The sequence below is a fragment of the Equus asinus genome, chromosome 8 (genome assembly GCF_041296235.1).
Source record: "Equus asinus isolate D_3611 breed Donkey chromosome 8, EquAss-T2T_v2, whole genome shotgun sequence".
NCBI lineage: Eukaryota > Metazoa > Chordata > Mammalia > Perissodactyla > Equidae > Equus > Equus asinus.
In genome coordinates this window covers 78,604,497-78,619,622 of record NC_091797.1, presented here as the reverse complement: position 1 = coordinate 78,619,622, position 15,126 = coordinate 78,604,497, and the positions used below count along the sequence as shown (strand labels likewise).

At 44.9% G+C, this 15,126-nt stretch overlaps 2 protein-coding genes across 10 annotated transcripts in view; one reads left to right on the top strand and one right to left on the bottom strand.

The window, feature by feature from the left end:
* Positions 1–2,414: 2,414 nt before the first annotated feature.
* ERP29 (endoplasmic reticulum protein 29) lies at positions 2,415–10,254 on the bottom strand. Its single transcript, XM_014858657.3, has 3 exons — positions 9,891–10,254; positions 5,264–5,402; positions 2,415–3,269 (listed from the first exon to the last, which is right to left on the bottom strand). Exons 1-3 carry the CDS (start codon positions 10,032–10,034, stop codon positions 2,767–2,769), a joined length of 786 nt encoding a protein of 261 aa, XP_014714143.1. The 5' UTR covers positions 10,035–10,254; the 3' UTR covers positions 2,415–2,766.
* Positions 9,321–15,126, top strand: part of TMEM116 (transmembrane protein 116) — a 120,267-nt gene continuing 114,461 nt past the window's right edge. For 5 of the 9 annotated variants that reach the window (XR_011505335.1, XM_070516076.1, XM_070516075.1 and 2 more), the window contains exon 1: positions 9,321–9,829. Coding sequence is in view for 7 of the 9 variants with exons in the window: in XM_070516076.1 (XP_070372177.1) it covers positions 9,470–9,829 (360 nt within the window). In the remaining 2 variants the exon portion in view is untranslated. Of the gene's footprint in view, positions 9,830–10,284; positions 10,504–12,232; positions 12,406–15,126 lie in introns of those variants that run through there. The other 4 variants (XM_070516080.1, XM_044775858.2, XM_070516085.1 and 1 more) reach the window with 3 other exon arrangements.

The window sequence follows — 15,126 nt, the reverse complement described above, 5'->3', positions numbered from 1 at the left end:
CCTGCTGCAATTCTAATGCCAGCATTTCTTTTTGTGGCACCAATTACCAAGGACTATTTCTAAACTAAAATTATTCTTTACACTATTTGAGATAACTTGCAAGTTCCTTAGAACAGGATTCATGTTGCATCCAGGTTTGCTTCAGGTTATCTGGAAATTCCCTTAAAAATGTATATAATTATTTTGATTCTGAGAAGCCAGTCCACAGCCTTCACTAGCAGTCTGATTAGCAGCATTTGAGCCACAATATTAATTAGATGCTAAGAAGTAGAAGGAAGGAGTCCATTTGACTTAAGTATCAGGGAAGACTGAATTTTACGTGGCATATGCAGATCACTTCAGACTCCAAACTAGACACAGACTCAAAACACTAAAATGAAAAATATTTGGAACAAAGAGCCTCTGATGTATGATAACTCTAGTCCTGCCCAACAGCCCATGTTTCTTCAACTCAAGACCCTATAAATAATGATACCCAGCCTGGACCCATCCAATGAAGTACCCGTGGATGTGGTGCCACCTTTCTTTCATTCCTCACAATTGAGAATCAAGATAAAACCACATTCAGGGACTGCGGATGAATTTAGTTCTAGAGTTCTTTCCTTACCTGCCATTTGTTACTCTAATTTCCATAAGACAGTGAATACTTAGTTCTTTGGAAGTGACCCTATGTTAGATGAGGAAAAACTAGAACAGCTAAAATAAGTTTACCAGTGAGAGGCATCCAAAAAGATCTTCCAAACTTTTCAATTAGAATTGAAATAAGTAGGGGAAATACTGAAATTGCTGAGCTAAATATATAATCGTTATATTCTTTTGTCAAATGTTGAGAGTACCTATACTACAGGTAGGCATTTAGGTTTGAACATCTTTTACCTAGTTGATTTGAATTGTTAGTCTAAGCTACCAAACTTGTTTTAGTTCCCATTTACACATGGATTTCACTGCATTTTTTTGTTTCCAGTGACTTTAAATACCAGGCTGGCTGAAATGGAGGAACATAACCAATTAAGGTTTTGTTTGCCAACTCTGTTCAACTCAAATTTCTTTGTGTGGGTGTAATTAGACATATTTCAGGAGCTGCAGTGCAGTTTGATATTTTCCAATAGTTAAATATGACAGTGGGGATGCTGTCATGAAGCTTACCATTGCAGATAACTGCTCATCACTCCTGAGAACAGGTTTGAAAGTCAGCAAAATGCTCTCCCACTCTGCTTTTTAAAAGTTGGTACTTACTGAGTAACAGACAGTGACATCGTAACTCAGATGGAAAACAATCCCTTTTTTTTTTCAAACTTTCAAATTGGACTGAACTGTATCATTTAGCTGTCTAAATCTAACTCTAAAAAACCTCACCAGATTATATCAGTGAAACTAAGAACTTGTTATATGTATCTCAGGGAGTATGGAAAATAATTACACCAAGTTTCGTTAATGTCACCATTCAATTTTTTTTCCCAAAGATTGAGCCTGCGCTAACATCTGTTCCCAATCTTTTTTTCCTCCTCCTTCTCCCCATAGCCCCCCAGTACATAGTTGTATATTCTAGTTGTAGGTCCTTCTAGTTCTTCGATGTGGGATGCTGCCTCAGCATGGCTTTATGAGCGGTGCTAGGTCTGTGCCCAGGATCTGAACCGGCAAAACCCTAGGCTGCCAAAGCAGTGTGTGCAAACTTAACCACTCAGCCACAGGGCTCACCCCACCATTCATTTTTTTTTTTTTTTTTTTGAGGAAGATTAGCCCTGAGCTAACATCTGCTGCCAATCCTCCTCTTTTTGCTGAGGAAGACTGGCCATGAGCTAACATCCGTGCCCATCTTACTCTACTTTATAGGTGGGATGCCTACCACAGCATGGCTTGCCAAGCGGTGCCACGTCCGCACCTGGGATCTGAACTAGCGAACCCTGGGCTGCCAAAGTGGAACATGTGCACTTAACTGCTGTGTCACCGGGCTGGCCCCCACCATTCACTTTTAAGGACCAGAAAATGGGCAATGCATTTTATCACCCACAATCGGTCCACTTCAGTCTGAACACTAGTGGAAAGTAATAAAGGTAGGCCTTAAGCTGGGACCAGTTTCCACAATGTTACCAGGACAGTCTGTTACCCTGGTAGAGTGAAGTCCATACCAGTTTCGATTAAAAAATAAATTTAGGGGCCAGCCCCATGGCCAAGTGGTTAAGTTTACGCATTCTGCTTTGGTGGCCCAGGGTTTTGCCGGTTCGAATCCTGGGCGTGGACATGGCACCGCTTGTCAAGCCATGCTGAGGCGGCATCCCACATGCCACAACTGGACCCACAGCTAAAAATACACAACTACGTACTAGGCGGCTTTGGGAGAAAAAGGAAAAATAAAACATTTTTTAAAAATTAAAAAAAAAAAAAATTCAAAGAAATCAGGTCATAGGCCAAAGTATAATTTGTAAAAGAAAACTGAATGGTTAAGTGGTTCAGGTCCACTTAACCAAAACACACAAACTTTAATTGGATCAGAATTACACCTGTCAAGGACCTAGGCGGTACACTCTTCTTTATAGCACCAATTCCTTCGAGGGGGAATTTCACAAGTCATCTGATTAAGTGTTCCCGCTATACCCGGGCTGGCTATAAATATCCCAAGCATGGTCACATCAGCATCAACATCCGCGCATGCTCAGACTTCTGGTTTAGTGCCACTTTTCCCACCACTCCTTTATATCCCAGGAGGGTCTCACAGCCAGCAGGTAACTCTCCCCTCCCCACCCTGCCAAACCCTGGAGTGCCTTTTTATAGCTCCTCCTTCTCAGCCTCCTTCTTCTGGAAGGCAGTCAAGATGTTTAAGCTCTTCTGGAGCTCTTCCTTCTTCCCGTCACTCATCTTGTTCTTCTCAATCAGCTTGGTGATCCGGGTCATCTCTGATGCTGGGAAATCTTCACCTTGGTCTAAGACCTTCCCCATGATCTTCAGGTATTGCTCAGCCCACTTCTTCTCAGTCTCCTTCACACTTGCGAGGTTGTCCTGCCCCAGCTTCAAGAGGGCCTGGCGGGCCTCCATGCCAGAGGCCCTGATGAACTCCCCAGCAAGGGCATCATATGCAGGCAGGCAACCAGGCATACCTAGGTAGACCCCTTGCCCCTTTAGCCAGCGCTGGATGGCTCCAACCTTAATCACACCGTTATACAGGATTGGGTTCTCAAAGTCCCCATCCCGGAAGAGGTAGAAGACTGGGTAGTTCTCTTTGTCCAGCTTGTATTTCTCACTCAGCTCCATGTTCAGCTTGTCACCATAATCTGTGAACAGAAATGAGATATGAGGAGCAAATCCATGAGGAATGCAGGGCAGGAGATGGTTAGAAGGCCTAACTGGGCAGAGAGGGAGATGAACCTTCTTGGCTGTGTTTGAACTTCTCTGCTACTTCCTAGCCATATGGCATTAGTCGAGTCATTTAACCTCTCTGCACATCATTTTCCTCATCTGAAAAGTGGTAATTCTTCTGAGTATTTATTATATGCCCACTACATGCCAGGTCCTGTTCTAAGTTCTGGGGATGTAGGTGTGATTAAGAGTATCAAGCTCTCTGACCTCAAGGAGCTCATGTTCTTCGAAGGATGAGAAGAGAGAAAATAAACAAATGAACATAAGTGATCAGTGCCATGACGAAAATAAAACAGGGTGATGTGACCGAGTGACTGGGTAAGGCGGCCCACTTCAGGTGGTCATGGAAGGCCTCTCTGTGGAGATGACATGAATTGAGGAACCTGAATATCAAGGAGCCAGACGTGTGAAGATCTGGGAAGAGTGTCTCAGGTAGACAGGACTGTAAGTACAAAAGCTCTGAGGCAGGAATGAGCTGGGTGTAGTTAAGGATTACAAAGGCCAGTCTGGCTGGCACTTAGTGAGCAAGGGGACTGTGTGGTAGGTAAGGAACATAGCCCCTACCACGCGAGGGCTGCTGGGAGGACCCAATGAGGGGATACATGCACTTAACCTGGCAGAATTAAGTGCTTAATATGTGATAGCTCTTAGCACTGGCTATGTCCTTCCTAAGAGGCAGTAGCCATCCCAAGAGCTGATGCCGTGACAACTGGTTTTTAACACCTTGCCAAGAAGAAATGGCCAAGACCATCTGTTACTGGGCAGTAGTAGAGGAAGCGTGGAGTTCCAATCCTACCCCTGCCACTTTAAACTCTACGATCTTCATCAAGTTACTCAGCCTCCATTTGTTCATGTGAAAGATGGGGGTCATAGTACTTCCTTCAAAGAGTCGTCACAAGGATGCAATATATACAAAACACTTAGCACAGTGGCCTGGCACACAGTAGATATCTGATAAATGTTGGTTATTATTGTTCTAAAAGGCCCAACGGAGTGGACTCACACTTGAGTCAGAACTGACCAACCAACCAATTGTCTTTAAAGGAGGTGGCACCCTGGAGGATGCTTTAGCTAGAGAGCCCAGAATTAGAACTCTACAATTTCAGGGCCCTGGAGAAGTGTGACAGCTATCTCCACCCAGGACCAGACTCTGGAGCTTACTGGGGAACTGAGCCATCCCAGCTGGGAGGAAGCTGAGAGAGGGAAGAACCACTGCACTTAGGAATAAATACTTAGGTGGAGTTCTGGAGATGAGCCACTTCCTACCCCATAGCCTGAGACAAGTCACTGAAGCTCCCTGAGGTTCTCAAGTTTTCCTCAAGTATAAAACGGAGCTAATGTGTCTCGCTTCTCAGGCGGGGTTCAAGTGAAGATTAAAAATGCAATGTCTGTGCACATCTTTACAGACTGTAAACCACTAAATGTTGGCAACTACTAGTATTAAAGTTGTCACTGTGGTTGAGAACTACCCTTGGTTTAGTGGCAGCTCTGCTGGATTTGAGCTGAAGCCAAAACCCAATAGTTTTGGTACACAAGAGCTGACACGAAGATGGAAAACCTGACTATGCTGTCCCCTAGGAGGAATGGCACCCCCTCTCACCACAGTCTCCTGCAAGGAGAGCTCCAAGTTCTCACAGTAAGTTTAGTGTCAGTGTGTGGGGGGGGGGGGGGCGGTGAGGGATGGATTCCCTCCCCTCAGGTACCTGCAAGGCCGAGCTGAGGTTCTGTGGTCATGAATCTGCTCAGGCTAAGCTTGCCATGAGCACCATCCTTGAGAAGCATGACCCCGTTTACACTCCCTGTGTGTGGCTCAGACAGAAAGGCACTGCGTATTCCCCCTGCTAGTAGGGAAATAATTCCTAGCTTCCTCCCTCTCTGCCCTCCCCAGTCATCCTGGACTTGTCCATACCTGAGATCCCCACCTCTGCCACCAAGAGATCATCGCTGGAGGCCGAGTTTTCAGCCAGACGCTTGAACTCATCCTGCTTCTCACCGTAGGGGTACTGGGTGTCGAACTTCACCAAGACGAACTTGCTTTTGGGAATAACCTGAGGGTGTATAAGGCTGAGCAAGTTGGGGGTTCCAGAGACTTTTGGGACTAATTCCCTTTCCCAAGGGACCCCTGTTTAGGAAACAGAATAGAAACCAAGCCCACAAGGGGGACAAGCTCTCCCATACTAATATTCATTCATTCATTCATTCACCCGCCCACTGATTCATTTAACAATTTAGTGGTACCTGCTACACACTGGGTACCCCACAATTAGGTACTTGTTCACACTAATCAAAGACATATACAATCCTGTCTACAATAAACAAAGATCTAGATGTACTCAGGCCTCCTCCAGTGGCCCTTTGGGTAAGGCTAAGGAGATCCTTAGCACACACTATCTTGGCCCCTGTCATGCCCATCATCCCAAGGGGCCTTTCTCAGTAAACATCAAACCAGAAATCTGACAAAAATCAACCAACCAATTGTCTTTAAAAGAGCTGGCACCCTGGAGGATGCTTTAGCTAGGGAGCCCAGAATTAGAACTCCACAATTTCAGGGCTCATGGGAAGCTGCTGAGAGACCAGAATTGGGACCATATCCCCTCCCTAGACCACAATTCTCTTTGGCTAGATCGCTAGGTCCTAAACTGTCATGGCCAAGACAATTGTGGTAAAGTTATCATCACATAAAATTCGCCATTTTAAAGTACAGAATTTAGTGGGATTTAGTACATTAACAATGTTGTGCAACCATCACTAATATCTGGTTCCAGAACATTTCCATCTCCTGAAAAGGAACCAGGTCCCCATTAAACAGTCATTCCCCAGGCCTCCTAGCCCCTGGCAACCACTAATCTGCTTTCTGTCTCTATGGATTTGTCTACTCTGATAGAATCATACAATACCTGGCCTTTTGTGACCGGCTTCTTTCACTTAGCATAATGTTTTCAAGGTTTACCCACGTGGCATGTATCAGAATTTCATTCCTCTTTATGGCCAAATAAATATTCCATTGTATGGATATACCACAGTTTGTTTATCCATTTATCAGATGATGGACATTTCGATTGTTTCCATCTTTTGGCTATTTACAAATAGTGCTATTACGAATATTTGTGTCTAAGTTTTTGTTTGAACACCTATTTTCATTTCTTTTGGGTATATATCCAGGGGTAGAACTATGGGGTCACAGGATAATTCTATGTTTAACTTACTGAGGCATCCCAAGGACTTTCTTTTGATAGTTTCTTCCAATGCACAGATAATATCTAACAAAATGCCTTTGTCAATAATTCTGCCTTCTCCTCCTCCTACAGCTTTTTGATTTCCTAATCAAAGGGATCACTGACTCAGTTTTTCATCATAGGCAATCACTGTCATAATTAAGTCAAGCTGACATCATTTCAGTTTTTGTTAGTCTCTGTTCCTTATTGTGTGTTGATGTCCCTTTGGTTTTAGGGTTTTTTTTTTAATTTTATTTTTTTCCTTTTTCTCCCGAAAGCTCCCCAGTACATAGTTGTATATTCTTCATTGTGGGTCCTTCTAGTTGTGGCATGTGGGACGCTGCCTCAGCGTGGTTTGATGAGCAGTGCCATGTCCGTGCCCAGGATTTGAACCAACAAAACACTGGGCTGCCTGCAGCGGAGTGCGCAAACCTAACCACTTGGCCACGGGGCGAGCCCCTGGTTTTAGGTTTTAAAAATATTTAACATTGCCTAGGGACACAAGGGAAGGGGGAGAAGTTACCAGAAGAGGTAATCTTTAAGTGGTCACTGACCCCAAAAGTCTGAGCTCTGAGGGCCTAAAAGCAGGAAAGACTTAAAATATAAATCAGATCACATCCCTCTGGCCCAACTGGCCTTATTTCAGTTCAAAACACCAAATTTATTCCCACATAGGGCCTTTTCATTTGCTGTCTCTGCTGGCTGAATGCCCTTTCCCTGTTTTTTCCAGTTGTCTATCATTCAAAGCTCAGTGCAAATGGCTCTTCCTAATGGAGAGGCATCCTCTACTCATATCATTTAATACTGCTTCGCTTCCATCATACTCTATCATGCGACCCTCCTCTGCCTTCTTCACAGCAATAATCACTCTCTGAAATCCTTCTTTGCTTGTTTGTTATCTGTCCTCTCCACTAGAATATACATTTATGAGAATCAAGGACCTTGTCAGACCTGTGTTCTGTTGTATCTCTAGTGCCCAACAGTGCCTGGCATGTGGCAGATGCTCCAAAATATTTGATAAATAAACAAAACTAGGACAGGCTTTTGTAGCCAGTGCTACATGTCCGGGGGGGAAAATTTTTTTAAAAGCACAACAAATGATTCCTACCTTCAAGGGGCCTACATTTGTATTATGGAACAATATTAATAATCATACAGTGGTCTAATGAAATAGAATGGAGAGGCCTCCATCTTTTACTTTCACCATTCATAGCTACTGGCAGAATGGTTTTAAATGCAGACATTTGCACAGTGAATTTTTTCTTGTTCTTTTACTCAGTCTGCACCTCTTAATTGCTTTAGAAATCTGTCTCCTTTCCTCATGCAGGAAATAGCTCCACCATAACCTATATTTAGGCAACTTGCTTCTTCAACGTACAGATGAATTCACTATTCATGCACTGAATAAAAAGGTACTGAGGGTCTATCATGTGCCAGACACCATTCTAAGTGAACACAGCAGCAAAGAAAACAGGGTCTCTTATTTCTAGTGATAGTGAAGGGCAAGAAAAAAAAAAGACATGGGACGTCACTGAAAGGCAAAGCATGGAACAAGACTGCTGGACTTAACATGAGGAAGCTCCCCTTTTGATCAATGGTGATGGAAGAGAGTGAGATTTAGAAAGGGACTGAAGAAAACACTTGCTCGTTCATTCAACAAATTACTATTGACATCTTCTATGTGACAGGTAACCTGCAAGGTTGTATAGATGCAAGGTAGTTGATTCACAAGCATATAATATTCTAGTGTGGGAGATGATAAAACAGACCAAAAAAACCAGTGATGAATGCTCTACAGAGCAAACAGGTAATGTCACTAGTACTTTACCAAGGGAAGGGGAACAAAGAAAGACTGAGAAGGTAACATTTAACCAAAGCCTGAATGATGAGAAGCAACCAGCCTTTCAAAGACTGGGCAAAGAATGTTCTAGTCACAAGGAACTTCCAGTGCAAAGGGTCTAAGGCAGTAATGAACTAGGACTATTCAAAGGACAGAAGGCATGTGTGGCTGGAGCAGAGGGGGCAGAAAGAATGATTAGGAGATGACAGGAGAGGGAAGACAAGGGTCATCATGTAGGACTTAGGCTACTGTCTGGAGAATGGATTGAGAGGCTCAAGAGTGAAAGCTGGGAGACCAGTGAGGAGAGGCCATTGTAATGATAGCCTAGACCAGGGTGGTAGCAGTAAAGATGGAGGGGCACCAACCGATTAGGAAATACTGTTGACCTTACAGTGCAGTTTCCCTCTAAGTCACACCTGATCTGTGATGTTATTGCATTCCCATGCTTTGGGGCGTAGGGGTGTCACTTTCCCAATAAAGGCCCCCAAAGCATAAGGTGCTGTGGGGTATAGCTTACAACCACCCAGCCACACCTATACTTTTAAATTCTTGAAATTTTGCTTTGAATAAGCCACGGATGCCAAGTCCACGACAAAGAAGCTTTTTGAGAATAGGAAGGGTTCAATCACTTGAGATAGGTTTAGAGCTCCCCTTCTTGGTTTCACTTCCCAGCAATGGGTGCAAACTAAGAAAATAAAATGACTGGGCCTCTCTCAACACTTGCCCATCTCGTAGTTAAAAGCTGCCAGTGGGTGAAGACACGTGCATGAGGAGGGGGCAGGGACTGCATTCAGCCTTCAACATTTCCAACGTCCATTTACCCAGGCCAGGACCCCAAATTCTGTAAATGGGTAGGTTGGAGGGGGGTATTAGTGGCAAATCCTTCCATGTCTTGACCCGATTTTATTGATTTTGTCCCCAGGCCCAAGATATTCCTTACAGGGTGGTTGAACTGAAGCTTATTCTTAACGCTTGCACTTTACAAGGAGACGCAGGATAGCTGGACACTGCATATTGCAAAGCAGGCTGCAATCCACATCAAAGGGAGAGGGGCAGAGACATGCATACTAACACGTCGGGTTCCCGCCCCCCCACAGCCGGGAGGCGGGTGACGTCCGCCTCGCACCGCCCTCTGGGTCTCCCACTTGGGACTCCAGGATTGGATCTCGCCCGGCACCGCCCTCTCCCCGTGGGTGAGGGGAAGGGGCACCCAGTCCCCTCGGCTCCATCTCTGCAGCTCTTTTGCAAAAGAGGAAGCAAGTACAAATACCGCAAAGGCAAGGGTGCGCCGGACCCTGGATCGTGTATGCCCCGTGGTCATGATACGGCCCCGGCCCAGCCCTATATGATGGTGGGAAGCCCCGGGATCGTCGCTACGGACCACCACCCGCCAGCCCTCAGGCCCCTGCGTCCCCCACGGGTGCGCGCTCTCCCGGGTGCTCGGGCTGCACCTGCGCGCGATGTGCCCCCTCCCCCGTTACCTTGTAGAAAGTGACTGTATCCAGAGGAAGGGCGCCCTTGGTGTGCAGGCCGCTGCCGCCATGGGGAGCGGAGAGGAGCAGCAGGAACAGGAGAAGGGGAAACAGTGGAGAGAGTGAAGCGGCGTAGGACATGGCGGCAGCCATACCGTCGGACTCCGGCAGCAGAAGCCGGGAAGGCTGGCGCGGAGAAGGCGCGGAGTCGGGAGTCACGTGACTAGGAGGGCCGGCTCGGGTGCGCGCACGTGTACAACCCTGGAGGCTCCCATCCACCTAGGGGGAGGCGGAGGGGCCACGTGAGGGGCGGGGAAATGAGGCTGCCGCGCGCGCGCACTCGGCGAAGCTGGCGCAGGCCTCGGGTGAGGGGGCGGGGCCTCGGGCAGGGCGGGAAAAGAGTGAGACCGGGAGACTGCTGCGCATGCGCACTCGGCGAGGCCTGCAGCGCGCCAACACTTTTCCTGTCCTCCGCGTGAGGAGAGGCGCGAAGCGCGTGCTTGGCGTCTGTGTAGCTCTTCATTCGCTGTCTTTCCTCCTCTGGGAAGATGACGAGGCCAGCCATCCTATCTTCCTGCTTTGGGTCCGCCAGGCAGCCAGTTGGGACCCGCTACCACCTTCGGTTAGTCGTCAGTCAGCCTGTGTTACTCCCGTCGCTCGGTTGGCCCAGCATTACCCTGTCGGTCGTCCTGTGCTCCGTGCCCTGGCCAGGCCCCGGGCTGGTCAGCTAGACTCGGCTCTGGGACACTCTAGGTCAGGGCCGCGCGTGCGCTCTGTGCGGTGGGGCAGTCGGCCTGCTGTGTGGTGAACGCCCGCCCCGCTCCTGTGAGGCGCGGCCTCGCTGAAGGCTGAGTGCCCGCCCCGTGCTCCCCGGGCTGCGGGAAGAATAGAAGAAATGCTAGCAGTTGCGGTCAGCAGATGTTTGTCCAGGGCGTGGTTGCCTCCGGGTCCGCGTTTTGCTCGCGGGAAGACAGACTAGGTAGAGATGAGCGAGACAGCGTTTAGTGCGGGAGGGACGCCCGGGGCTGCGGGAGGAGCAGCCGTAAGCGTGGTCATAGAGCCGTTATGGTGTCGTTGGCAGAGAATGAGACTGTGTCACAGTACCGTGAAAACACAAGTGGCGGTCCGGTCCCTCCCGCTCGGGAGTGTCAGGAAACCTGAGAGACAGGAGGCGGCTTTGGAGCTGCATCTTGAGAGAAGAGGAGGCATTTATAAGGCAAACACCAAAGGCTGTTTGTAGCAAGGGGGAAAGCATGATGAACCTGTGAAGGGAGGCTGGAGCATGCTGGAAAGGACCCCATCGAGCTGGAGCGTTTGGCGCCACCAGAGGGTTTAACCAGCAGAGTAATGTCAGACGTGCTGTCCCTCAGGAATGAGAGGATGGACTGGAAGGTTGAAGGCTGAAGGCAGGGAGGAGACCATTTAGGGTCTATTGGCATAGTCTAGGTGGGAGAGGTCAAGCTTCTGCAATAGTAATAGTAGGGAGGAGGAGGTAAGGATGGAATCGAGAAACCGCTGTAGGGTGGAATTCACGAGAGTTGATGAACCAGTGGGTGTGAGGGTAAGAGTAGGTTATATGATGCGTTATAAGGGCCTTGGCGCCCTACTACCCAGTGTATGTGTCCAAGAAGTGTTTGTGTGTATGTATAAAATAGTCATCAAATAATAGGATCCAATCCTGGGCAGACAGTCTGGATAGAAATTCTGAGAGAAAGAGTCTGATGTGCGTGTGTGTGTTGGGGGAGGTTTAGAAAAAATTCTTTTGAGTTTACCCTCATAAATTATTAAATAAAATGAGCTACGTAGACAAATGATAGAAGCCAGAGGAGGGGGAAATTGCTAGGAGCTTTGGTGGTTAAAGAACGCTTCATGTAGGAGGTGGAAATAGAGTTAAGCCTTGGAAGAAACAACGTTTTAGGTGGAGAACAAGTGAAAAAGGAGCGGAAGTGTGAATGAGCGTGATGCTTTGGGGAAGGACCAGCTTGGCTGGAGGGAGTTCTCAAAACAGTAGTTAGTAAGACAGTTTTAATAAGCCGAGATAGGGCAGAGTCTTGAAAATGAAACTAAGAATTTTTTGCTTTGTCCTGTAGTCAGGAAGGAGCCATTGAGTTTTTAGAACCCTTTATAAGACATTTAGACTTTTTAAATTATTCGCTTCTGAATTTATAAATACTTTGGGTACACCTAGTTAGTATTGCAGATCAGGAGGGACTTTCTCAGTCGTGCTTAGTTAAGAAGTAGGTTTTGGAAAAAGTGAAGGAAGTGGGTTGGTTGGAGAGGGAAGGGAAATATTGGTACTTTTGCTATGAATTGTAAAAGTACAGTAATTGTCTCAATACTTCCTTTAATAGTGCCCTGGGCCGGTCAGTTACTTCATGAGAAGTTTAGATTCTTGGCTTCAGGACCTTGACGACAATCTACACAAATAAGCCAGATATAATTCGCCATATGTAGGAAGTCATAAAATCCCGCAGTTGACGTTGATGTGGAAAATCAAAAGGCTCACTCTGGGTATTGTATGGAGGTAAGGAGGAGATGGTGAGGCATGTTACGTGAGTGTGCACATGGCTCAATGTAGCAGCTGGAATAAGGAGGAGGAAAAGTGGCGTGGTCCACTAAGGCACCTAGTATATAGACTCTCGCATCTTTTTTCTAACATCATCAAGCCGGTGAGCCCCCAGTCTTACTGACCTCTTTGCTATGCCTTGTATACACAAGGCACGTTCCTGCCTTAGGGCCTTTGTACTGGCTTCCTCCCTCTAGAACACTTTTCTTCTAGATATTCATATGGTTAACTCCTTCACTTCCCTCAAGTCTTAGTTCAAATGTCAACTTCCTAAGATGTACCTTGACCATCCTTTAAAAAATTGATCCTAGATGGGATCATGTAATGGATAGAGCATTGGACTTCTGAAAAATTATTCTTCCCTGATACCTCCTTGCTTTCCATCTCCTTTCTCTCTGTTATTTTTCTCCATAGTGCTTTTCAGCATGTTAACATATGATATAATTTGCTTATTTTTCTTATTATCTGTTTCCCATGAGAGTTGTATTTGGTTTTTTGTGTGTTTTGTTCAGTATTATATCTCCAGCACCTAGAATGGTGTCTGGCCCGTGGTGGGTGCTCAGTAAATACTTGTTCAGTGACTAGATGAGTCAAGTCAATGAGAGGAACTGTTCCATGGCTGTGTCTCAAAATTCCATTGGCCCTTTCTACATTCCCTTCTTAGACCACATGTTGTTCTTCAGAGATATGCCATCCCTTAGAGCTAATTGTTTTTCCTTACAAGGTTTTGTTGTTAGTGCTAGTTCTTTTGACATAGATGTCTTGAACTCTTAAAGCAGATTTGATCTGTTAAAAATTGTTATGGGAGGGACCAGCTCAGTGGTATAGCGGTTAAGTTCACGCCCTCCACTTTGGTGGCCCAGGTTTGCCAGTTAGGATCCTGGGTGCAGACCTACACACCATTCATCAAGCCATGCTGTGATGGCGTCTCACATAGAAGAACTAGAAGGGCTTACAACTAGGATATACAACTATGTACTGGGGCTTTGGAGAGAAAAAAAACTTGTTATAGGAGGAGGGTTTATTCCACAGTATGATTTTATCCAGACCCCACCCTCCTTTAATAATTCTTTCAATATTTAACAACTATTTACTGAACATCTTTCATGTACCGTACACTATTCTGGGGATAAGGGTTACACTGGTGAACAAAATAGATGTGCTCCCTGCAGTCCTTTTAGGGGAGACAAACATTAAATAGTTACACAAATAAATATATAATTACAAATTGTGATAATTTCTAAGAAAAGAAAAGTTGAGGGCCTTTGAAGAATATGATGGGGGATTAATTTGGGTTGGAGTTCATGGAAAAACCTCTGCAAAGAAGTATATTTAAGCTGAGATAAGACTTAAAGGATGAATGGGATTCAACTCTCAAGGAATTTACACTCATGTGATGAGACAGACAAATAATTATATAAATAAATATAAAATTGATTGCTATGTGTTAGGAAGCATTTTAGGAAAAGAAAGCAGCCTATGCAAAGGGTGAGAAAGAGCTTGAAATATTTGAGGAACTAAAAGAATTCCACTCTGGAATTTGTCCTTTAACAAAATCATCAGCACAGAAGGAGGCTAGATGTGCAGGGATGTAGGGATATTTACTGCAGCTTTGTTTGCAGAAACCAAAAAAAAGGGGGTAGAGAGAAAGAAAATTAATAAAAACAAAACCTGAAAACAACCTACATGTCCGTCGTAAGAGGAATTGTTAGATAAATGATCTTACGTGGAATGTTATACAGCTATCAAAATGGGTTAGAACTATTTCAGTTAAAGTGGAGAGATAGCCATGAAGTAATAGATGAGAAAATCAATGTGTCCAGAAATATATGATCCCATTTTTAAAAGCCTACCACCTTAACAACAACCCCCACATAGGTATGTATGTATTTAGATACGTTTTAATGAGTATAGAGAAAGATGTGGAGAAGTACGCCAGGCTTTTAGCATTGGTTACAGTCCAGGGGAGTGGAGAGAAAAAAAATAAGACTCCAATAAGACGAAAAAAATTATGGAATAATGTTGAGCAAAAAGAATATAGAATGCTAGCTGTAAAATTACTGCAAATATGTAAAAATTGAATATGCATGTAGACAAGGACTTAAAGTAACATCAATAAATAAAACATTATTTTGACTAGATGATGAGATTGCAGAAAATTTTTACTTTGGATTTCTGTTGTTTTAGTATTGTTTTTTCGCTAGAGTAATGTTATAAAACTTAGAGAGATTTTAACATCCAGGGATCAAATCATTTCAGCAGAGATGTTTTTCTTTCTTCTTTTGTCCTACTTTCAATTCATGTTATTTTGGCTTATTTTATGTACTCTTGTAAGCCACCTGAAATGTTATCTAGGTCAAAGGTGGATATAAGTGAGTAAATAAAAGTAACCTAACTTTTGCAAGTTTCTTCCCCTTTTAGTCTGTACTGCACACTGCCAGCATGTTATTACTCATGATGTTATCGTGTAAAATGGGGATAATAATACTTCACAGGATTGTGAGTGGATTAAATTAGTTAATACATAGAAAGCATTTAGAGCAGTGCCTGGCGTATAGTGTGCACTCACCAAGGACTAGTTATTTTAGTTATTCTGTCATATCATTTCTTTTTCTTTTTTTTTTTTTTTTTGAGCAAGATTAACCCTGAGCTAACTACTGCCAGTCCTCCTCTTTTTGC